The following is a 24,098-nucleotide window of genomic DNA, read 5'->3' as shown; positions in this document are numbered from 1 at the left end:
GTCCCGGCAGGGAGCGGGCGATGGGGCGCGCAGCGGTGCGGAGTTGCGGTGCGGTGCGGAGTTGCGGTGCGGGGGTTCCGCGGCCGTGCCCGCGCAGAGGTGCGGGATCTGCTCCCCGAACCCCTCCTGCGCCCCGCGGGCTGAGGGCGGAGCGGGGGCTCCGGCGGGGCGGGGGCTGCCCGGGGCCGGTCCCTCCGCCCCGCCCCGCGCGGGGCGCGCACACCCGCGGGCGGCTCCGCGGGGCTCCCCGCGGCCCTGCGCTCCGAGCCCGCCTCCGCCGCAGCCAGCCCAGCCCGCCGCCCATGTGGGGCCGCCGCGGCCGCTGCCCGCAGGGCCGGCGCTGCCGAGGTAGGACCCCCGGGACACCCCGGGACACCCCCGGACACCCCCGGGACACCCCCGGGAGCGGGGCTGCCCCGCCGCTTCTCTCCTCCCGCCCCCGGCTTCCCACCCGCGGGGGACCCACGCGCGGTCGGGGCAGGGCAGAGCGGGGAAGGTGGTGTTGAAGGTGGTGTTGAAGGTGGTATTGAAGGTGGTGTTTTCCTGGAGCCCTGCTCGGGATTTTCCCTCCCGGCTCCACCGAGCAGTGAGGGTGCCCGGCATCTCGGAAAGCTCGGCCGGTGGGAAATGGGAATTGCGGCTTCTGCCGGAGCAGCCCTGGGTGAAGGAAGGGTTGGGAGATGTGGCGTGCAAAGAGGGAATCGTAGTGTAGCAGCAGCTGTTTGCTCGCCGAGTTATTTTTGGAGATTGCTGTGCTGTGATGGACTTTTTTTTTTCCAACTGTCTGTAGGAAGGCGGGTTTACATCTCACTCCTCCAAGCCTCGCTGCTCTCCATTTGCCGAGGAACGGTGTAAAAGCGGTGCTTTGGCAAATACTGATCTAACTGGTTAGCTCTTCTTCCCTTATTCCTAAGGGCAACTCCACAAAAAGCACACGATGCACCTTTTTTTATCTGCCTTCGTGAGGTTTGGCTGCTGGCTCGTTGGGCCCTTCCTTGGAAAGGGCTTGCTGTCCCTGGGGCCCGAGGTCTGGCGTGTTTGTCAGACACTTTGTGTAATACAGGGTGACAGCTGTGATGCAAGTGCACCAAAACTTCTGCCTGTGGCCTTAGTCATGGTTATGTTTGGATATAATTTCCCCACTTCCTAGGAAAATTGTATTAGGTAGGCTGGAAGATGAAGCGGGCAGTGCTGCTGCCGTGGGGCAGGAGGGGAGGCAGGGGTGGATGTGGCAGTGAGGGTGGATGTGGCAGTGAGGGTGCCATGGGGCAGGGGTGGATGTGGCAGTGAGGGTGCCATGGGGCAGGGGTGGATGTGGCAGTGAGGGTGCTGTGGGGCAGGACAGGGGGCAGGGGTGGATGTGGCAGTGGGGGTGCTGTACTCGGGTTTGGTAACGGGACCAGCACCCCGGTGTCACACAAAGCTGGGTGTCACTGGGTGCAGAGTGGCCGTGGCTCTGCCCACTGAGTCACAGCCTTGCTCTTGTTTACAGCCATCATCCCTTGGCTTCTGCCAGCCTTGCAGTGGGCAGCTGCTGCTTCCTCCCTGCCTGACTCCACCCCAGGGCATGGAGAGGGGGTTCAGTGAGGCTGGGGTTGCAGAACCTCAGGACTAGCAGGGAACCCCCATTGAGCTGTTGAAACGTGCTGATGGCCATTGCTTTGTGGCTGAATGAAAATCCCTTGGCTGCCCCTTTGGTCATTCCCACAGTGCTTGTGCTGGTGTCTTCCATGAGCAGGGGTCTGTGGCTGTGCCAGGGGAATCGCCTACTGCCCTTGCTGCTCCTGTCAACACCTGGCTCCTTGTTGGCTCTGTAGCAGGACCCTTGGTGCTCGTGTGGCTCTTTGAGATGTGAGGAGGAAAAATCAAGATGTTAATACTGAAGAAACTTGAAGACTCTTCAAGATTTTTCCATCTTTAAAGATGTTAATTCTAAATTAAACTTTTTCTATTGGCAAATGCCAGAGAAACAAGTTCGTTTGAGGCAAAAACATACTAGACCAGCTATAACTGGGAGCAATCCCATATATATGGGATTGATTTTGTAGTGCTGTGCGTAGAGCTGAAGATGGGTCTGAGTAAATGCCCGTTGTGGGACTCCTGGTCCTTGTCCAGTGTGTTGCAGAGCAGTTTGCAAAGTTTCCAATAAGTTTGCTTAATGTGACCTTACTCAGTTCTGAGGCACTCCCATAATTATGGCTGCAATTAAAGGCAATAACATCCATTTACATAAGATGCCAGTCCTTTTAAATCAGTGCATCATCTAATGAGAGCATTCATGTAGGGATAGCTGTGCAGGATGAGGACCCAAAGCTGAGAGCACTTTGGGGAGGATTTGGTTTCAGAACTTTCTTGAGGTCATTCGAAGGAAGGATCTGCCATGAAATAGGACATCTTGTTATGAAAATGTACTGATTTATAAATATAACCCTTACCAATAGCAGGATGTTGTTGAATTGAGTGATTGTAACACTTCATTTTTTTATGTATCATCCATCCAATTAAAAAAAAAAAATCAGCCTGGTTGCAACAATATTTTTCTCAATTTGATTGCGTCAATGTTCCTTCACTCTTATGAGTAAGAGATTTGGTAAATCCAACTTGTGGACAGTATTTAATTGCTGGTGAGGCACTATGGATGTGTTCTGAATGGCTCACTGGACTTGCATGGTTTCCTTGGGCTTAACCTCTGTATGATGCCCACAGATTTCCCCTTGAGATAAATATAAATCTTTGACTTGAAGTGCTGGAAAGGATCACATATGTGGGGAATGCTTTGACATTTGAAAGAAATGACCTGGTGGAGTATTCCCACCTTCCCACTTTATATGTTTTGTTCTGTTTCTCTTTTTTTGTTTGCTTTAAGTTGTTGAATATGGTGTAAGCTTGTGGCCCCACACCCTGGGTGGGGCTTCTTGGGAAAAGCCACAAAGTCAGTGCAGTAGAAGGGGCAAAAATTGTCAAAATACAAGTGAGGAGGCACCAGCCGTGAGCCTGAGAAGTGCAGGGTTCCTTGGGTCTGTGCTGGTTTTCCCCAGAAGCCATTTTTGCCCATTATAAGAGAAATAATTAGTCTGTTAACCTTTTCTCACAGGCAGAGTGCTTGGCTTGTGGTGTCTGAGACCGTAAGAGGTTAAGTAATTAAATTCTAAAAGGCAGCAAAAGAGAATAATCAACTCCAAACTCCCTAGACTGTCTAGTTGGGCTCTCCAGTGTCTAAAATTAAGTAATTTAGGTTGACTCCTGATTTCACTAGATTTTTACCAGGCTGCAGGAGAGGGTGCCGTGTTGCTGCACACAGGTTGTTATTTCCAGCAGTGGTGGGCTGGTTTTGGGCATGGTTTGGTCGTGCAGAGGGGCAAGGGCAGCTCTGACAAGGCTCCAGCGTGGGGCTGGGGTTCCTCTGAGCCAGGCTTGTTCCTGGGTGCCTGCCAGGACCTGGCCCTAGGTGCTGTAATCCCTCACTGATTATGAATCCTAATCTCCAGGTGTGCTGAACCTGCTGCCTGCTGAGGTGCTGACCTGGTGAAGTTAAATCCCAGGATGGTTTGGGTTGGAAGGGACCTTAAAGTTCGTCCCATCCCACCCACCCTTGGGCATTCCAAGGATCCAGGGGCAGCCACAGCTGCTCTGGGCACCCTGTGCCAGGGCCTACTGTGCTCACAGGGAAGAATTTATTCCTAATATCCCATCTGGCCCTGCCCTCTGGCATTTTAAAGCTGTTCCCCCTTGTCCTGCCACTCCATGCCCTTGTCCAAGGGCCCTCTGTAGCTCTCTTGGAGCCCCTTTAGGCACTGGAAGGGGCTCTGATGTCTCCCTTCTCGTCTCCAAAATCACTCTGAAGAGTGATTAGAGCCTTCTCTTCTCCAAAATCACTCTGAAGTCCTGAGCCTGTGAATTTGTGTCTGTGCAAAGAGAAGAAATACTTGGGGATTTTTGAGTAAAATGGGTCAGCTTACCTGTGCTATTACAACAGTGCAGTTTCAGGTGCCTTTAGGGTTGTGTTTTGATTCTGCCAAACTTATCTCTCATTTGAGAAGCTGCTGCATGAGGGGCTCTCCTGGGTGTTGGTGTCTGCCACATGTAAGGGTCTGAAGTAATTAATTCTGGAATTAATCCTGAAGCCCTGAGCTGCCATGAACACAAATGATGAGTCTCTTAATTGCAACTGACTTGTATCCATGTGATGGATAAAAAAGGATGTTTTGCAAATGTTTTATTAATAAAATGGGGTGGATTTGTCATGGGTGCCCCTGTAGAAATAAAGTGCCTGCTACACTGGAACATGGAATTTAAAGCTGTAATTTCTGCACTCGGATATCTGAAATGCCTGCATGGCATTAGCTTCAAGGTGATTCAGTATGTTACTGTATTGTTTACAGGCCATGCAGAAGTAGAAAAACGTAGGAAAAAATAAAAAACAAAAAAGGTGAATAAAGAGTTTTGAGTTCTTGTCTCTTTTTGATCCGAAGTTGAGCTAGAGCTGCCCAAACTCCTTCCTGAGTAGTTATTTTTAAAAAACTTCTTTCTGTTTCCGCATGGCTCCCTGTCTCAGTGTGGAGCTGGCTTCACACACGTTGAGCTGTGGCCCTGGGCACTGCCAGGGGAGCTGTGTGACCCAGGCTCCTGCAGGCACTGCTCTCCTCTGAGCAGGAGCCACAGCAGCCCCACCAGCCCCAGTCTGCTGCAGGCTCCGTGCCTGTCCCCAGAGTGACACCTGAAAGTGGCTGGGACGTGCCTGAAAATGGCTGGGGTGTGCCTGAAAATGGCTGGGGTGTGCTATTCCTGCCTGCCTGGCTGGGAAAGCCCTCGTGGTGCTGCTTCTCTGGGTCCCCTTGTGAGGGGTTTCTCCATGGGCACACAGCAGCAGCCTTGGTGAGCTGTCTGTCTGTCTGTCTGTCTGATCCTGCATGTTTTAGGTGCCTAAACAGGGAGGTTTAGCAAGAAATCCTCATGTCTGGGTTAGGTACTGTTTGCCAGTGGATAGTTTAAATCAAAATGTGCAAAGACAGAATATTTATGGTGGTTTATTATAGCTAAAAGCTTCTATATGACTGCACCCCCTCTTTGGAGTTAAGGAGCACAACCACCATGAGTGGTCTGAAGCTGCTTCTGACCAGTGACCACGGGCACAATTGGGATTTAAGGCTGGCTTTTCCTTCCTTTTAAGTTTCCATTTATGGTCACAGATCCCTGGAAATCTAACTGATGTTGTTGGTAAATAACAAGAGACATTTGCTGTTCATGGGAACCCTGTTGATATCCTTGGACTGTGCAGCATTTACCTTCTGCATTAAGGAGGGAAAAGAAAAAGGTTTTGGTTTTTTTTTTTTTTGCTACCCATGTGAAACTGGTTTCCCCAAAACAATGAGGAGATTTCAGGGCTTCATGACCTCTTGCAAATAGAAAATGTCAGATGCCTGGTGAGAGGTGGACTGATGGGGGAGCAGCCCTGTTACTGCTGAAGTCATTACTCATTTTTGGTGGGAGATCAATCTCTCAGATTCTTCTTTATTTTTTTCCCTGAGAAATGCTCCATTTGGGGATTAGAGTAGAGGAGCTTAAAAATCCAAGCAGCTCTGGAATAGATATCTCCCACAGATTTATGTCTTTGGGTTTTAACTGATTTTTCTTCCCCAGGCTGAGCCTTGCAGGGATTTGGGCTGGTCTGGTGTCAGTGCCAGGTCTGATGGGACCAGCTCAAAGCCCTGTGTGTCCTGAGAGCATTGGTAGGGCACCTCTTCACCCCTGCTAGCCAGTTTTCATTCAAATGTGGAACACTAATGTTTCTGAGACCCCTGTGCTGTGTGAAGGAAGGTTCAGATGTCCCTGGTGCCAAGGGGGCACCCTCAGGCACAGACTGACCCAGGCTGGGGTGTCTGGAGCCAGCAGTGCTGGGCAGCTGCTGTTTCACTGGGGGTGGTGAGCCTGGGGGCTGCTCTGCTCATTTGCTTCTGATTCCCTTGCTTTGTTTTCTATTTTCGTATCCTTCTTGGCTTTCAACTGATATTTAGATTTTGGAATGTGTTTTTACATGTTCTGGTGCCAAAGGCAGTCCCATATGCTGTTTGTGAGGGAGTATGGCTTCTGTGCACCTGAACAATTTTTTAATATTTTCTCTAGGGACACACTTGTGCTGAACCAAACTTATTTTTTCAAAATATGAAGAGAACTCAGGTGGGCTGCTTTTTTTGTTTGTTTTAAAGAGAAGACTTCTTTACTAATTATGCTGGAGCCTCACTTGGTGAATGTTTCCCCTTGCAAGAGTTTAATGTGTAGCATTTGTGCTGTTTAGCCTGTCTGCATTCTGTAAATCTGATTATTTTGGCTGTCATAATTTTATTACTCTTATTAAGCTTCCTCATTTGCACATTGATCCTGTTAGTCTCAGGAAGCTGATAGGCCATCTAGGTCTACTTGCAAAACGCACAGAAAATGAGAAACCTGCCCTGGAGGCTCTGAATACTGAGATTCACTGTGATTTAGATCTGTGTGTCTGGCCTGTATTTTTTTCCCCTTCAGTGCTGTTTTAGACTACCTGGCTTCATTGCAGCTTGCCAAATTAAGATGAATTTTTTGCTTTTATTATAAATCCTGTCGCTGGTAGCTTCTGAGAAGCTTTGCTCTGGTTTGCCTGTATTTTTATTTGGATGAATACCCTCCTTTTTCACAGAGCTGAGGAATATTCCCAGCAGCAGCAGCTGGCGTCGCATATGCTGTGAGTTGTTTTCCTCCTTGTGTCAGTGTCAGTTTTCCATGCTGCCTTTCCAGACAGATTTATTCCTTACTTTCACAAAACCTGCTTTACTGTTGCTGTGGGACATGCAGGAACCCAAGTGTAACTGAGAGGACTTTGGGCCCCTTTCTCTTTGCTTTGTGTTCATTGCCATGAGCTTTTCTCTGGCTGCCCTCTGAGGTAGGCTGGACTATTCTCTGCTGCACCTTTAACTCCTGTCCCCCTTTTTAAATTTGTTCTGGCTCTCAGTGAAGTCTAGTCCCTCTCACCAGGTGAGGTTGTACCTCCCTTCCCTCAGCCTCTGCTGTCCCAGGGCTGCTTGGGGTGCTTCTCTCTATTTACCTGTTATTTGTGTCACTGAAATGTTTGCAGACCCCTGCTTTGTTCCTCTCTGCACAGTCTCTGCTGCTTCCAGTGCTCTGCTGTTCTTTCTTTCTTTGGTGATGTTCTTCCCCCTCCTGGTCCAGTTTTTCCTCCTCCTCCCACGGTTTGACCTTGTCTTGCTCTTGTCCCCCTGTGCCCTTTCCAGGCCTTCACATGGCTCAGCTTCCATTAAGTGCAGCTGACTCACAGATTCACTCTGCACCTCCAGGCTTTGTCACCCAGCCCAGGGCTGTTTCCCTTCTTGCCATTTTCCCTCTGAGCTCCCCATCAGTCATTCAGCATTTCACACCCCAAACCCCGGGTGGTGCTTCCCAGGCTCTCTTATCTCTTGTCTTTTAAAGTGCTGCTATCTGATAGGTAGCTCTGGCCTGAAGCCTTCAAGATTTTTTAAAAATTATTTTGGTGTGCTTCATGCATTTGAATTGCATGCAAATTTTGTATACTCTTTGTTGTCAGTGTATTCTCCTTTTTCATCTCATCAGACAGCTCCCCTGACTCATGTAGTAAGTTGTTACAGATGTTTTACTTTGAAGTGACAGCTCTTGTAGAATTGTACTTCTGAAGTCAGTTGATAGCATTTGGTTTTAAAGGTGGGGTAAAGTGTTTTAGTTCTACCCTGAGATGGCAGCTGCCCTTGTTTTATAATTTTTATTTTTTTACTTAGCAGCCTAGACCTTCAGTTATGAGCAAGTGGGATTCATGGGATCCTAGCTGAGTGACAGGAGAGACGATGTGTGTACACCAGAAATGTTCAAATATCTAATATAAAAGTAGCTGAGCATAATTCATAAGCCTGTCAGCCTGGATAAGGGCTGTCTGTTGTACTTAAAACTGTCAGTCCCTTCCTTGTGCTCCCTTTAATTACATTACTACTCATACCTGCACACTCCAGCTCAGAACTGGGGAGGTTTTCTAATAAAAAAAGAATTGAAAAGGTGATTGAAAAGGAGTAGAGAGCTCTGAGGTAACAGAGACACTCTCAGGCTGCTTTTAAGCAGATTCAGGAGGCACAAAGGCAGACATCCCCATGGATGCAGGTGTGTTCTTGTTTTCCCTTCTCTTTCAGACACTACAGATGAATCCAGCCCTTGTTTTCCTGGTTAAATCTCAGCTCTCAGGTGACTCGGGTGACCTGCTCTGTGTCAGCCTGGCAGGGAGGTGGGGGCTGTCCCAGGGTGTGTGGTGCTGTTCACAGGGCTCCCAGGACCAGGGAAGAGAGGAGAATCTTGACTCCATGTTTCAGAAGGCTGATTTATTATTTTATGATAATATATTATATTAAAAGAAAATGATATATTAAAACTATACTAAAAGAATAAAAGAAAGGATTTCATCAGAAGGCTAGCAAGGAATAGAAAGAAAAGGAATAAGGCTAGCAAGGAATAGAAAGAAAAGGAATGATAAAATCTTGTGGCTGCTCACAGCCTCGACACAAATGGCTGTCATTGGTCATCCAGTAAAAACAATTCACATGCTGGGTAAACAATTCTCCAGATCACATTCCAAAGCAGCAAAACATGGAGAAGCCGAAGCCTCTCACTTCTCAGGAGAACAGATCCCAACAAAAGGATTTTCCATACAATGTGTCAGTGGCACAGGTGCACCCCCGTGCAGGGCTGTGCCCGTGCTGTTGCTGTAGTAACAACATCAGGTTCTGCCAGAGCAGGGTGCAGGAATGGCTCTCCTCAGTGCTCTTCCCATCCTGGAAACACGGGATTTGCACTTCACCTCTGGCCATGTGAATGTAAATAGGCAATTTGTGCAAATGCTCTGGGTTTTGGTGTCCCCTTTCTGCACTTCTTACCAGCACAGGCCCCCTCATGTAAATGGTTTGGAGTTTGGTATACAGCGAGAGTTTATCTACAAAGGGCTTTTTAACACTCAGAAAACATGAATAATGGATACCATCTTTCCTTTATGTTGCATCATAACAGGAAGATTTAAAATGTTGCTCAACTTTGTGATGATGGGAATAGTTTTAAGCAATACCTGGAAGCACCACTTGAGGATCTTGCCTGTTTTTCAGGGAAATAATTTCGGTGTTGTCTCAGAGAGAAAGATGGGAGAGGACTGCCTGGACTGAAGGTGTAAAGATTTAGTGATTAGTCCTTCAGATTTAACAAACAGAATTAATGCAGACCAGCCTTAAATCTACCCCTAATGCCAGGCTTAACCCAGGAAACTTCCTTGTGTGAAAACAACAGCATCTCATCAAAAGGGTTTATCTCCAGACATTAAATTTCTCCCACATTTAAAAGAGATCAGTTATTTCTTCTGAACTGTGATAAACATCTAGACTAACATATTTATATACTTAGAAATAAGGAAAATACTCTGAGTGACCGTGCCTGGAGGAATGGCTCACGTGAAGCTAACAAAGAGCACAGTGAGTGTTGCAAGGTGTGTGTTATTTTATTTTACATCTAGACTAACATTTATACACTTAGAAATACTCTGAGTGACCTGCCTGGAGGAATGGCTCATGTGAAGCTAACAAAGAGCAGAGTGAGTGTTGCAAGGTGTGTGTTATTTTATAATACAAAATGTGTGTCAGGCTCAGTGTTTGCTCTGGGCTCTCGTGCAGCCCACGTGTTGCTGAGATGATGTTCTGCTGATCACCTCTCTCTCCCCTAATAAAGTTCATGTGCCTGCAGTGCAAGGAGTGGGTTCTGCAGAGAGCCACCCAAGGGTTTATTGGTACAATTCTTGCAATAAAGCCTGTGTGTGGCTGGTGCTTGTTTCCTGGTGCTGGTGCTCGTGGTTTGGGAAGCACACCTGTGCTGGAGTCCTGCACACATCAGCTCTGCTGCCTCTGGGCTCTGCATGCACCATGAATGGCTCTGGTGATGTTTCAGCAGACAATGAGGAAAATGCCATAAAAGCAAATTGCTGTGGGAATTATCTGTCTCTCCAGCCAAGTAAGTGTGGTGTGAGGCTTCTGAGGGCCCAAACCCTGTCAGATCTTCCCTTGTATCAGATGTGTTGGTGGTTGTTGGAAGAGACAGGAGCTTCTTTTCTTGCTGATTTGCATGACATAAACATTTTCTGTTTGGATGAATTATTTTCCTTATCTATGCTAAGGAACATTTTGTTTCAGCTCAAGGAATCTCTTTACTATCTGTATTTATGTAGCTTTGTCTGTGTGGGATCTTGGGGGTTGTTTAAATCTGTTCCCCTGTTAGCACTGAAGACTTTTCTTGTCCTTATTAGTAGCTTATTCTCATCTAAAGCATGATTACATCTGGGTATTTGTTACCAATCTCTTTGAGAGATTGATCTGTAGCCATGAAGTCTGGTAGTAAAATGAACTCTTACAAAATAATTTCTGTAGGTGTGTCTTGCTGAAGGCAGATTCTTGTTTTACTTCTGAATTTTTAGTGGTTTTTTTGCTTGTCTTTGGGGTAGCAGTCTACTCCAAGACAATTGGAACATTTTTCCTTTAGGCAGTGATAGGAAATAAGATATGGAGTGGATGGTGCCACTAATAAAACTTACTGGTTGCTCAGAAGAAAAGAAGGAAGTGCTAGGGCCATGTATCACAAGGCCTACCCCTTGTGATTTCAGTTTGTTTGGAATCAAGCCCCAGATGGAAGGGCCTGTGGAGATGGTCTGGGGAACCTGCTGAACCTGTCACGTGAGATGCTTGGCATTTTTGGGGCCTTAGTGGGCTATTTGTTATTTTGGCTGGGTTGCCTCCTGGGACATTAGACTGTGGGGAAACAAAAAGGAGGATGGCACTTGGGGTTGAGGAAGGAACCACAGGTGGCCTTGGTGAGATGGGAAGACTTCATGTAAGAAGCTGATGTCAGAAAATGTCCTGAGAGGCTGAGCTGAGGAGGTGTGAGTCAGTGTGTGTCACTCTGCTAAGCCAGCGCTGCGCCTCTCTGCCTGCATGGCTCACTGTGCTTGCTCAGCCCTGGATGGGAGGGAGCTGGCTCTGTGCTCTGTGCTCTGCTCTCTGAGGAGCTTTCAGCTGCTGGGGGATCTCTTGTGGAGGATGACTGTTCCCAGGGCATGCTCTGTGTCATCACCCAGGAGCTCAGGAGCAGCCCAGGGAGGGAGAGAGGCGCTTTGTGTGCTGCAGCCTCCTCCAGCTCTGGGCTTCCCAGGGAATGGTGAGCCTGGGTTAGTGCCTGGCTTACAGAGGCCACAGCACACTGAGCAGGAGGCACTGTGTTCTAGGCAGCCTGTTAGGGACTTGCACAGGGAGGGAAAACCTGCCAGGCTTGATCTGCACTTCAGGAATATGGGAATTACCTGGGGGAGAGAGCAGTCTGTTCCCTGCTGAGGTCCTGCTGTAACGAGGGGTGTGACAGAACAGGCCAAGTGTCCCAGCTGCTCTGCAGTAGGTTTGGTCATTAGGGCAGAAACTGGGGGCATTTACCAGTGTTTTCACCATGTAAGAGCACCCCAACAAATACTTGGTTAAAAAAACCCATCAGCAATGTTCCTCACATCAGCTGAGTGGGGAGAGATCTCTCCCATTCCATCTGAAACCCAGTTTTGAAATGCTGGACTGTTGTTACTTGTGAGCAGAAAGGGTGAAGCATAGTTGTGTGTGTGGTCACTGACTCCTCTCATTGGCTTGCAGTGTGGTAACAGCCTGGTATAAATTAGATAGCTGCTGTCCTGGGGTGATGCTTCCAGCTGCATAGATTTTGGCCAATGAAGGACTGCCACCAGCCTGCTGAAGGTACATTTGAAATCTTTTTGCTTGGTTTCTTTTTTTTTTTGTTTGGTGGGTTTTTTTTGTTTGTTTTTTGGTTGGTTTTTTTTTTTGGGTTGTTGTTTTGCTTTTTATTTTTTTTAATTGAAAGAGAAAATAAATTCCAAGTTCAACAGGAATTATCCTGTCTCCTTTATACAAACACTGTGATGCAGTGTAGCAACTGCCTGTTAGCTGGTCAGAGCCAGCCATCCATGTGAAACTGGGGAGCTTTGGATGGGTGTCAGAGCTGGATGTGTAAGATATGTGTGTGGCTGAAGGCTGTGCAGGTGTGTGTCTGTGTTTTTTGAATAACAGCCATGTGTAATGATTCTTTCAGGGTCTGTGTTCCTCCCCAGTTTGTGCTGAAACAAAACTGGTGCTGTGCTAGGGGTGATGTTTGTTTGAGTACTTGTAAGTGGGGAGCCTCACAGCCCTGTCTTTGCACCCTCTTAAATGGGGATAAGAACTTAAACTCGGATCTGTCCCCTTCTCACTCTTGCCAGATGTAGAAAATGCAGATGCCAGTCTTAAGATGGGATAATTTAAACTGGTTCCTGTTTGTCACTTTGAGCTGGAGCAGTAACCTGCCACTTGCAATAGAGAGGGTTTGGATTTAGGTTTTTCCCAGCTGATTATTGCCACCTGTGTGTGTAGAGGTCAGGGACTGTGGGTATTGTCAAATGGGTAGCTGAGAACGTGGGACTGCAAAGTATATCCCATGACTTTCGGGAAGGAGAGTTACTTTAGAGAAATTGAAGTAACAGATTAATGGTGAAATATAATTGATTGGTGTTGAATGTCTAGAAAGAAATGTGGATATTTAGTTCTGAGTGTGGGCTCACTCTTCCCAATATTTTTTTTCATTTGGGTTAAGAAATAACTCAGGCCGGTAGATGGGCTTTCCTTCCCTGTAGCTTTCTGTAACCTCTGACTCTACCACGTACGCTTAAAAGCCAAGTCCTGCTGGATTTTAGTTCTGCGGAGCGTTGCTGTCCCCTGGCACGGCCATCCCGGTGTCACTTGGCTGCGACATTGCCTTTCTGACGGGTGGCAGGGAATTCCTGTTCCCAGGAGAACTGCCTGGGCACGGGCGGCCCGGGGGCTTAGCGCAGCTCTCAGCACGGGGACGGCCAGCGCTGTGTCCGTCCGTCGGTCCCCGCGGCCGTGTGTCGGTCCGTCCGTCCATCCGTCGGTGCCCGCGGCCGTGTGTCCGTCGGTCCGTCCGTCCCCGCTCTGTCGGGGCGGTGCCTTTGCCCGCCGCAGCCACCAGGGGGCGCCCGCGCAGTGCCCGCGGAGGGGCCAGGGCGCCGCCTGGCGGCGCGGGCGGTGCCAGCACCCGCGGGAGCCTGAGGTGCCCCCGGGATGTGCCCGGTGCCCCCGGGATGTGCCCAGGATGTGCCCGGTGCCCCCGGTGCCCCTGGGATGTGCCCAGGATGTCTCTATGGTGTCCCCGGGCGGTGCGGGAGAGCTGCCGGAGCGCTCCAGCACCCCCTTACTCACCGCTGGCTGTGCCCATGTCTCGTTGTCGTGCCGCAGATCCCTCTCGGCTCTCGCTCGGATGCCCTGCGGTGCACAAGGGCTGGGGTGGGTTTGTGGGGAGCTGTGTGTGCTCGGGGCGCTGAGGATGTGGGCACCTCACAGACTGGAAAATTTCTTTCCATCTTCCACGTGTGTGCTGTCAGAGAGATGGTGGAAGGACAGGAGGAAGAGATGTTGTGTGGTTTATGGATTTTTTATGGGCTGCCAGGCTGAAAAGTGATGCCTTTACTAGGGAAATGAGGTATGTGGAAGTTACTTGCACGTGTTGTGAAACTTGGATTATCTGGCTGCCGTATGGTACAGTGTGTTCGCAGATACAGGTTGGGTTTCTGTAGGATCAAGCTGAAACCTTGGTTCAGTCTCTTTTATTTCTCCCTGTCTCTAAATAATTACCATTGGCTGTAGGCATTAAACCCTGCATTTCCTGTTGTGTCAGTCAGTTGTTTCCAGAGAGCGAGTGTAACTTTGTCACTTGGCTCAAGCACGTTATTTCCATGCTGCAGCTCATTTTCCAAGCCTGCCTTTCCCCTTGATGTTTTTCCTCTGGAGAGAGGTGGTTTCTCAGGTGAGCTCTCTGCTCACCATGGCCCTGAGAGCAGATGCTTTGTGTAAAAGCCTTCCTAGGAGTAAAGGCTTGTTCGTGGTTTCCCTGTAGCAAACAAAGCTCTTCACCTGCAGGCATCAGCTCTGCTCCTCCAGCCTTTGCATTATACTGATGACAATGAGATTGTGCAGAAGGTGATCTCTGTCATTTATTGGGAATCCAGCGGGCAACACTTGTTCTGTCTTTTCCCAGGAAGTGAATGTAGTGCCCTTGTAAACCGTGTTTTGAAAGGAGACCTCAGGAGTAGCACAAGATACCTGTATTTGCTTTGTCTGTCATTACTGCACTGAGGTTTAAAAACAAACCACAAATCAGCTAACCCTTGAATACAACATAATCACATAAGCTTGTTATCAACCAAGCTGAACTCTCTGCCTCACAAAAACAAAGGCTAGCAGGTGTCTCTGAACACCTCTGATGTTATTACAGACACCTGGACAAACCCTTAACTGAAGTTTTGTGCAGGTGCCACTGGTTTGAATCTGCCTGAGCAGAACGGAATTAATGAACTGGCTCTGTGCCTGGTGCTTTGAGGATGAGACATACAAATGTGGTCGTTCACCCCACAGGCTTCTGAAAAATGCTATTGTTGTATGAACAATATCAGGTCAGTGTTCTTGGCTCGAGGCAGGTGTGTGACTGGGCTTCCAGTTCTTGTGCAGGGTGTGGATTTGCAGAAGGGAAGTACAAACTTTATTTCTAGAGGCTGGAAGGATTTAGTAGGTTTTCTACTTAATGTAGGTAAAACAGACCTGAGAAGTGGGGTTTATAAATGCGTTCCTATTAATCTCTTGTTTCTGTTAATATTACACCTGTGGTGGGCTCTCCTGGCTTTACTGGAGGCATTGCTAGGGAAGCTGCAGGATCTTGGTGTTGGCCTTGCTGTGATCACAAGAGGGCAAGGTGGGGATGTCCAGCTGCTGGACTCTGGCCTGGAGACCGTGTCCTGTGTGTTGCAACATTCCCTGTGTGCACAGGAGACAGAATTCTGGGACAAACCTGGGACACAGATTGAGCAGTTCCTGCTCAGACCTCTTGGGCAACTGCTGGAACTAAACATACAGTTGACAGAAGAAACCAGGAAGATTTTAAGCATTAAAAACCTCCCTCTCTCCCTCTAGTTTTCTAACCCTTGCAATGAAACTCGTGTAGCCCCTCTGTCCCTCCCCATGCCAGCTATTGACTCAAAACAAAATCGTGAAAAAATCTTGGATAAAAATAAAGGGTGGGGCACCTACAGAGGAAAAGTGTCATTGGTTTTGGAGAGAAGGAAATGGAAAAGCAAGTGAAGCAAACCTGGGTCTGGAGAAACAGTACTGACTTTCCCAGAGGTGTCTTGCCAAATGTCTCTGAGAGCTGATTTTTTTGTTGTTTAGAAAGGTACATTTTAACTTGTAGTGGAACAGAAAGACTAAAAATAATCCTCAGGTGATCAGAGCATGGCTAGTATTAAAAAAGAAAGCATGTATACTGGCCTTCACTTGTGTTTAGGCCAGTGTCATAATAATAGAGTGATTAATAATGAAAGTGTCTACTGCACTTCACTACCGTATTTTCATTGTGTTGCGTTTATTGCCTGTAAATAGAATATTTTCTGTAAATAAAGTTTTCTGTAAATAAAATATAGAGAGGTGAATATATGTGAAATATTGAGCTTTTTTAGGGCTTAGCTCAGGTCAGTCAATGAGGTGGGTTTCCCCAGGCTGTAAAGCTGATAAAGGTGATGGGTAAAGGCGACAGCTGGGTGTCATGATTAGTCAAACCACTGCTGCCACTGCAGCTTCCCAGGGCCATTTGTTAACAGCTTATTTTGGGGGGAGCCAAATGGGATGCAGGAAACCTATGGTTTATGTTTTTCTGCATCGCTATTAATTTAACCTTCAGGCCAAAACAGTTTAATTGGAAAAATGTCTCACTGAATGCATGGCTTGAAACACACTGCACACTCCCTGGGCGTTCTATATTTAGGTTTAAGGTTGGGTTTAAAAAAAAAAAAAAGGTTTTTCAGCAGCAGCGCGGTGTTCCCGCAGCAGCACAGAGCGCAGTCACCTGTTCGCAGCACGGCCCTCACCGGGGCCGGGCCCTTCCCGCGGTACTCCCGGGGCGGCGTTCCCGAGCCCGGGGCGCGGTGGGGCTGCGGCCTCCGGGCCGGCCCTGCCCCGGGGGCGGCCCCGCCGCGCCCCGCCCGCCGCCGCAGCGGTGGGAGCCGGGAGCGGCCGAGGATGGCGGCGGCTCCGGCGGCTCGGGAGCTCACGCAGAACCCGCTGCAGAAGACATGGGAGCCCTACGACAACGGGCTGCCCGCGGGGCACAGCGCGCAGCGCGGCGGTGAGCGGGCAGGGCCGGCCGCGGGGGGGACGGAGCCGAGCCCCGGCGCCTGGGGTCGGTCACTGCGGGGCGGCGGGCCCCGGAGCTGCTGCTGCTGCTGCTGGTTCCGTGCCCAGCGGAAGGCAGGGAAGCTCAGCTGGGATGAATGTGTTTGCTGGTTGCTTTTGTTGGTGTTTTTGCGGGTTTGTTTGGGTTTTTTATTTGTTAGACGCGCTGGTGTCAGGGAGCGTTTGTGTTCAGTGTATTCGTCTTGGAGAGAGGCCTGAAGATGTCACAGTGTTCTTGTTTTGGTTGTTGTGATCCTTTGTATTTTTTTTTTTCCTTTAAGGCCAATGCTGTATCAGCCCATCTGTTCCATGAGTTAATGACTTCCCATATTTTGAGGTGCAGCCAGCCAAGTCATCAGCCTCCTGAGACTTTGGCTGCGGCGTTTGTAAACCATAGTTCATTAACAAACTTTGCCTCACAGGTTGTTTTTTACCCCTTCTTCGTCTCATTTTCCCCCTTACTTAAGTAACGGAGGTCCGGTACACGGCAGTTTTGCAGACAAAAGGGGCTTTGTCGTGTGGAATTGTTTGTGTTTGTCATGCAAAGAGGCTGTGCTGACAGAGCTGAGGCTCTGCCGGTGTGGCAGGAGTCCATGGGCTGCAGCCTTGGCTCTCTGCTCATGCTTTGGTCCAGCCCTTGCTGAAAGAGGAAACCAAACCCCCCAAAAACCCCAAAGCACCCCTAACTCTCTTGTTGTGTGCTGGGCAAGCAGGCAGGAGTGTGTTTCTGTGGGAGCTGAATTACTGCAGCATCTGAGCCATGGCAGATTGAGATGAATGCTGAAATAGGAAGAGGGTCAGAAAATGTGTATAAATGCTTTATAAACATGCTAAGAAGACTGCTTCATTTTAGCCTTAATGTGGCATCTCTTTTCCAAACAGAATAATATCTGTTATAGCTCTGACACAGATACAGTTTTACAAAAAACCCCCAAACCCAAGAACAAAATTGCATATGAGTCATGTGTAATTTGATGATGTACATTGTCTTCTTAGCAGAATTATTTAGCTTCACTTGATTATAAATTTAAAAATATTTCACATGCCAGTGGGGTTTTCTGTAGGACTCTGTAAGTTTAATGCCTAAGACCCTTTATAAATTAAAAAAAATGCTAGAAAAAGAGATTTTTAAAAAAATCCTTTTGCAGCCCTACCCATAAAAAGTCTGCAGTCATTTGTGATACATAAGAATTATAAACAGCCTGGAAGGGAGTAGGAGTAGAAGTTACTCTTCCTTGATAAAACCTTCTATCTTGTGTCAGCAAACTGAGAACGCTTCATAATTTTTCCCATGCAGGGGAGTTGCAGAGTCCTTTTCCCTGGGATTTCTACATGTCCTGTGTTGCCCTGTGCTCTGGTGAGGCAGTGTCACCTGTGGGTGCTGCAGCTGGCAGGATGGACTGCCTGGATGGGTCACCTTGGGCTGTGTTGGGCTGACCAGTTCTGGTTCTGTGCTGCTTCAGGTAACTGTGGCAGGTGATGCTGTTCCAAAAATACCAGCTCAAAGTGGAAGTGCTTTTGTCCTCAAGTGTAGCTTTGCAGTGGGAAAATTGAAGTTAGTCACTCTGTGTTGAGTTTCTTGGCTAAACAAGATGAACTCTTCCAGTCTCTTTGGTTGGTGTTTTTTTCTTTTTTAATTTTTTGCTTTGTGCTGCTGAGCTTTATCTGCACTACCTTTAGTCTTCATCCTTCTAGAAGGTGGGTGAGCAGAACTGTACACACACCTGAGGCCTCAGCAGGTTTGTCTACAGTAGGACTCACCAGCGTTAGCTGGTTTTAGTGTGATTTTCTAAAAGTTGCAGCAACTGCTGTTGTCCTGGGAAGAAGAAATGTGTTGAGCTGTGCCAGGGTTCAGCTGTCACAGGGCTTTGAAGAGCCAGTTCTTTCAGTCTGTGCAGTACAAGGTCTTTGAGGAGGAGCTGTGTCCGTGTGCAGCCTACAGAGCAGGCAGCTTCTACAGCTGGTGACACAAGGTGACTGTTGTGGTGACTTCCAGAGTCACACCTGAGGGCACTGCAACTGCATCTTGGTATTAATAGCTGTGGCTTGCCTTTTGTGGTCACCTGTGAGGAGTTTTGTCTGTGGATAGGTTGAATGAAAGCTGTTCTTGGCACTGGATGTTCAGATTGCTGTAACCTCTGAATCAAGCAGAGGGCTGTAAACATGGACATAAAAAACAAATAGCTGGGTAGGCCCTAGTGAAAGTTGTTTGGGGAGCCAGCAGAGGATGTTTATAGTGAGAGATAAATAGTGAACTTCCTGTGGTTAAACATTCCTCCCAGCTACAGTCAAATGCTTTGTTTCCCTACAGCTGCTGAAATTTGGTCATTCTAATAAATGTCATTTGCTGATGATACAGCAGTAGAAATGTACATCCCAAAAAAAAAGTATCAAATTATTATCTCTGCTCTAAAGAACCTCTACCCTTTGAGCACATGCTGCTTGTGTGTATTTATACTCCTCATGCTAGGAACTGAAAATAGGAGAGGGAATGAGGTGAGGATGGTGCCTGAGGAACAGGATGTGAGGTGGGATCATTGCTGTTGGCATCAAAGCAAAAGGTGACCCTGAGGAAGGGAATGATAGAGCAGCTCAGAACAGCTGGTGGCACAGGGCTGGCCAGGGGACAGATGTGAATTCTGAAACCCTTGGACCAAGGTGACGGTAAAAACTGGTGGTTTGGATAAAAAGAGGAGATACAAATTAGAAGATGGTGGACTTCTTCAGGTCTAGGAGCAGATGCTTTTCAGGAAGAACAGAAGGATGGGGAACTCATCCCCATGGGATGCAAAGAAGGGACACTGGTCATTGTTGATCAAAAAGATATGATGGATTAACAATGGTTAACTTGGATAAGTGATGGGAAAAACGTGTAGGGCTGACCTTATTTGGAAGGATGGTTGTGTTGGCTTAAAGTCAGAGATATTTGTGTATGAGCCTCTAAATAGTACAGGATTTTTGGAGAATAGGCCTTGAATTGAAGGCCATATAAACTGCAAGGAACACTTTGTAAACTTCTAATCTCTAACAGTAACAGCTTGATACAAAAAACATGTGTCCTTAACACATATAAGGAAAAAACAAAATCTAATTCTGGGTCAAAGGGAAGGACAGCTGATAATTTGTTTGGTAGTAAGTGAACCTGGAAGATATCAACTCTTGACTCGGATTTCACAAGATCCAAAAAAGTTTTGAGGGCTGATGAATTGCAGCACAGCTCATCTAGATTGTTCCATGTCCCAGTTTGGTTTCACAACCTTCTTTTGCATTTGTGTTATTTCACAATAGAAGCAAGAAATAAACATGTCATTTCTTTCCCCTTGACTGTTAAGTCTTAAACTTTAGGAAGGGTAGGCAGTCATGATTTTACTCTCGAGCTGCAACTTGCTGTGTTGTTCTAATGTTTAAGGAATATTAAACTGGGATAATGACTTTGCTTCAGTTGCAGCATTTCATCATTTGGCCATTTTCCTTCACTGATTGGAATTTTGGGTGTGTTTTTTTCTGTGTTCCCTCTCTTTGGCGATGCTGTTTATAAACATGCACTCCTAAATGTGTATATCACAAGCATCTGTTTTAAAGAAAAAACTGACTGAAGACAATGGTGTACAAGCTGTAAGTTTTGTTTTACTATTCTGAGTGCTTGTGTTCCTCTAACAAAATCAGTGTTGATGGCACACCCACAGGTTGGGGCTGTCAGAAACCCTTAGGGGTTACGTATGCAAAGCAGTAGTGAAAAATGAGATTATTTTCTGTGTAGAGATATTTCTGAAGGTAAACCAGACAATCCAGTGGTAAGGAGTGAAGGCTGCCTTTAGGAGTCTGTCTTGGCTCTAACTCACACACCTGTAACCCACACTGAATTGTTTTTATATAAATTGAATGATGGTGAGGTGCTCTGCCAGTGGGATATATGCAATTTGTGATATGTTTGGCTATTTTTGTTAGCTTACTTCCTCGTGTCAAACTTGCTTACATTTCTTCAAGGGAAAATGTAAGCCAGCCATGAGACACTGATATTGAAAATACCTCCTTGGGAATGACTATTTCCCCCTGCTTGCAGGGAGTGTTGGCAATGTTCTGTTGAGAAAGCTGTGGTTTAGATAAAGTGAAAGACAGTTAATTTCTTTGCAGTATTTGATACATCCATTTGATACATACCAGAACTTGGCATTCTGTTCTGGTCTTAACTTTTTTATTCAGCTAATGAGCAAAATTAAGCATTGTTAATTACATAGGATCATAAGGGAGGAAATCAAGTCTGCTGTGCTGAGTCTTTGTGTGTTGAGAATGCTGCACTGAGGTACAGAAGAAGATGAAATAGCTGCTTTGTGTGCTTTTATTTTTAGTCCTGCCCTTTAGCTGTGGATGGGCTGTTTTGGCCAGCACAGGTGCCTTTGGTTCTACTTGCCAGTGCACAGGTGTAATTGTCACTGAGTGCCACCTGTGCAGGTGGTGTGGGGCTGCAGCCATGTGTGGCCATCTAATCCAGAACACCAAACATTTCTTTAGTGCCCTGAATTTTAGACTATGAGCTGCCCCCCTCTGGTTAAGGACAAGCCCTGAGGGGTGGCACATTCCTGTAGCACCATGTCCTGTCTAGTGTTGCTTACAGGGCTGTGGCTTTTTGTAAAAGCAGATTTGGGATCATTGGCATCCGTGGTGTTCCTCCTTACAAAGACAGGGGCATCTGTCTTTATAGAATAAATGCACTCTTGGTCAGCCTGGCACCTAACAAGAGTAGGACTGCCACTTGTTTATTGGGATATTTCTCTTGGTTTCTGCTCTGTGGTTACTCACCAGAATGATTGGAATAATGGGTGAGATGTGCCTGTTAAACTGGACACATGGGGTTCTAACAAAGGCAGCTTTGCTAGTTTTGTACTTTCTTTGAGGAAATATCTGTAAAAATGCAGGTGGTAGCAGACTAGCACACTGAATGTCCCTCGTGCATGTTGTAGTTGGGTTGATCTGATCAAGTTTGCTGCTTGGTTAGAAAATATATCACAAACCCATGCAGGCCTTAAGTAGGACTTAATTTAGAAATTTAGTTGTTGATATAATCTGTGAAGCAGCCATTTAATTTAAGTGGTTTGCAGGACTCTTCATGGAAGCTTCCCAGACTTCAGTTTTACTCCAGTACGGGTTTATCGTTGCATTACCAGAAGACAAATATTCTGTGAGAAGGTGAAATTTGTATGGCTGACCCCAGCAGCAGAAAAAAGAAAAAAAATGGAGGTGCTCTCAGAACAAAAAGTTGGTATATTTTGCTTGAAATGGGTAGAAAAGCCTGTTGCAGCACAGTTCCTTGCAGAACAGGAGGAGTTGGGGCTGTGTACAGATCCTGGTTTGTCTTTTACTGCTCTTACTTCACTTGTAAGTGAAGTACTGAAAAATTGTTCAAAACTTGAGCTGGGTGTTTCAGATGAAGGACCTTTTGAACAGGCTTTGAAGAAAAATGTCTTCTCTTAACATTTCTTGGGGCCCAGGGGTTTCTCTCACCTCAGTATTTTATTGCACTGTCCTTAAAGCTGGAAGCAAGGCTGTTAACTTAATAAGCACTGTGCTCTTGGCACTCCATGGAGTTGTTGTTTCCCTAGAGACTTCAGCCTCTTGGAGAGAGGCTTCACAGCCTGAACTTAGGACAAAGAGGAAAAGAAATTAATACTTTTCTTGTTTATAGGCTTCTGCACAGAGGAACTTACTCTGAGGGTTTTTATCAATGTCCTTCCAGAGACTTGATCATGTTTGGATGAATCTGTTTTGCTTTGCATTTAGTTCCCTGTAGCTGTCATTACAGGGAGTAGTTGCCTGTTTCATGGATTTGAGGTTGGGTACCATTTTACCTCCTCTCCCTCATGAAAAGTGGTGTATTTTTAATGGTTTTTGGTTTGTGTCTTTCAATGTGCATTTTAAAACAGCACATCTGTCTTTGCTAATCTGCTTGTTCTTTTTGGATTCAGTTATGTGAACTCTGCACCAGATTTATGAAAGTGACTCTGTGGGATGAGAGTTTGGGAATTTTGAGCAATCAGAGCCCTTTGTACAATAGTTCAGTTCAGTTATGCCTTACAGCTAATCACTGACATTTGGTCCTTTGGAGTAAATTGATGTCTCCTCTGTCAAGGCACTGAGGAAATTGATACACACGTGGATTGTATAGAAATGAATTCCCTTAAAAATACAGGGTGGAGGGAGCTGCTGGTATCTGCATCACTTTAATATCTTCTTTCTTTTTAGGCAGTTCCTTGTAGCTGTGATAGATTAATGCAAGGTATCCTTAGTTTTGTGCTGTTAAAATGTTCAAAAACTTGTGATTTGAAAGGAAATGCCTCAAGGTTTTCAGCTTATAAATACAACTCCTTCAGCCTCCTACACTGTTGAGTTTTTTTTTCTAATTAAATGCTATGGTTTTGATTAAGAGTGTGTACATATATCTATATTAGATTATTATACTTGATTGTATAGAATACTTGTCTTATTCTTAGTAACAGCCAAAATGAGCTCTGCTCAAGAGAGATTTTACTGTTAATTATACTTAAAGGAGAAATAATCAGTAGTGAGTAGCTTGTTTTACTATAATGTGTTAAGATGTGCTTGTCATGCTCATTTTGCTCAAAATCAAGAAAAGGTTGAACAATGTTTAGCTCTTGTCTTAAAAATATAAAAATTATTTAAAAACTGTACACCTTGCTGTTTCCTTTCAAAGCAAGCACTGAACTGAGGTACACAGAGGCATAAGATGTCAGTTGCCTTTATTTTGGTATTGTTCCTGTGTGCAAACACACAGATTTCTTCCTTCCTGCCTGTTTACACCTCACATGCCCATCATTGCACTACCACTGGCTCACCCTTCCAAAATTCAGCATAAAAGGGTGGTCATGGTCCCTGTCCTGCTGTGGAGCCCCAGATGGTGACACAGTGCATGAGCTGCTTGGGGGGGCACCTTCCTGGGGAGCTCACAGAGAGCTCACAGAGAGCCAGAGCAGTCTCTGCTTTGTGGGCATGTGTTGGTAAATCCTGCTTTCCTGTGTTTCCTTTGCAGTATGTATGACCAATTGCCCTACTCTGATTGTCATGGTGGGTCTCCCAGCAAGAGGAAAAACCTACATCTCCAAGAAGCTGACACGCTACTTAAACTGGATTGGAGTGCCCACAAAAGGTGATGGCTTTACTGTTCACAGCAGAAGGACAGAGCACAACCTTAGGTGGTTTATAAACCTGATTTCCAGTAATTTTGTTGCCAAGTTTGACTACTTAAAATCCTTCTGCTTTGTTAATGTATTTTTAAGCAATAACATACACAGGCATGTTGCTGTTTACGTGTTAATTAATCAAATTATGTTGACTGTGCCTGTATCTTCTTGTTCTGTCAGGTGCCTAACTCAAACTTTTTTGCTTATCATGAAGCATTGCTCCTTTTTGTTTATTTATTTTTTCCTTGTTTCCCTTTTCCTTTCTTCATGTAGGTGAAAAGGAATGTTGTTTACAAGCAGTTGAGCAGTCGGCACTTCTGGGTTAAACTTCCCGACTTCTCCATCTTTTTTTTCTCTGTGAACTTTGTGCTACTTGCAGTTCTTTACTTTTTATGTTTGTGTAATGACTTGCAGTTCTTTGTCTAAATACTAAGAGCCCAAAGACTGAGGCAGCAACTTGTTATCACCTCCTTAAAGATTTCTGTGTGTGTTTTGGGCAGGAAATGGCTCAGATTGGCTGTGCCAAGGACCTCTCTGGGCTCCTGTGGTATCTTGT

General features: G+C 46.5%; 1 protein-coding gene across 3 annotated transcripts in view; it reads left to right on the top strand.

Moving 5' to 3' along the window:
* The window catches only part of LOC139595991 (6-phosphofructo-2-kinase/fructose-2,6-bisphosphatase 4), a 51,428-nt gene continuing 27,330 nt past the window's right edge, over nucleotides 1–24,098 (top strand). The window contains exons 1-2 of one of the 3 annotated variants that reach the window (XM_071439907.1): nucleotides 1–348; nucleotides 23,392–23,508. In XM_071439907.1, the coding sequence (XP_071296008.1) occupies nucleotides 21–348; nucleotides 23,392–23,508 (445 nt within the window). In that variant the 5' untranslated portion in view covers nucleotides 1–20. Of the gene's footprint in view, nucleotides 349–16,076; nucleotides 16,300–23,391; nucleotides 23,509–24,098 lie in introns of those variants that run through there. The other 2 variants (XM_071439905.1, XM_071439906.1) reach the window with 2 other exon arrangements.

Source organism: Agelaius tricolor, unplaced genomic scaffold (assembly GCF_023055355.1).
Source record: "Agelaius tricolor isolate 1412-34295 unplaced genomic scaffold, bAgeTri1.0.p SCAF_14, whole genome shotgun sequence".
NCBI classification, from domain to species: Eukaryota; Metazoa; Chordata; class Aves; order Passeriformes; family Icteridae; genus Agelaius; species Agelaius tricolor.
Note: the sequence above shows the minus strand (reverse complement) of the source record. Positions and strands in the feature narration are given on the sequence as shown.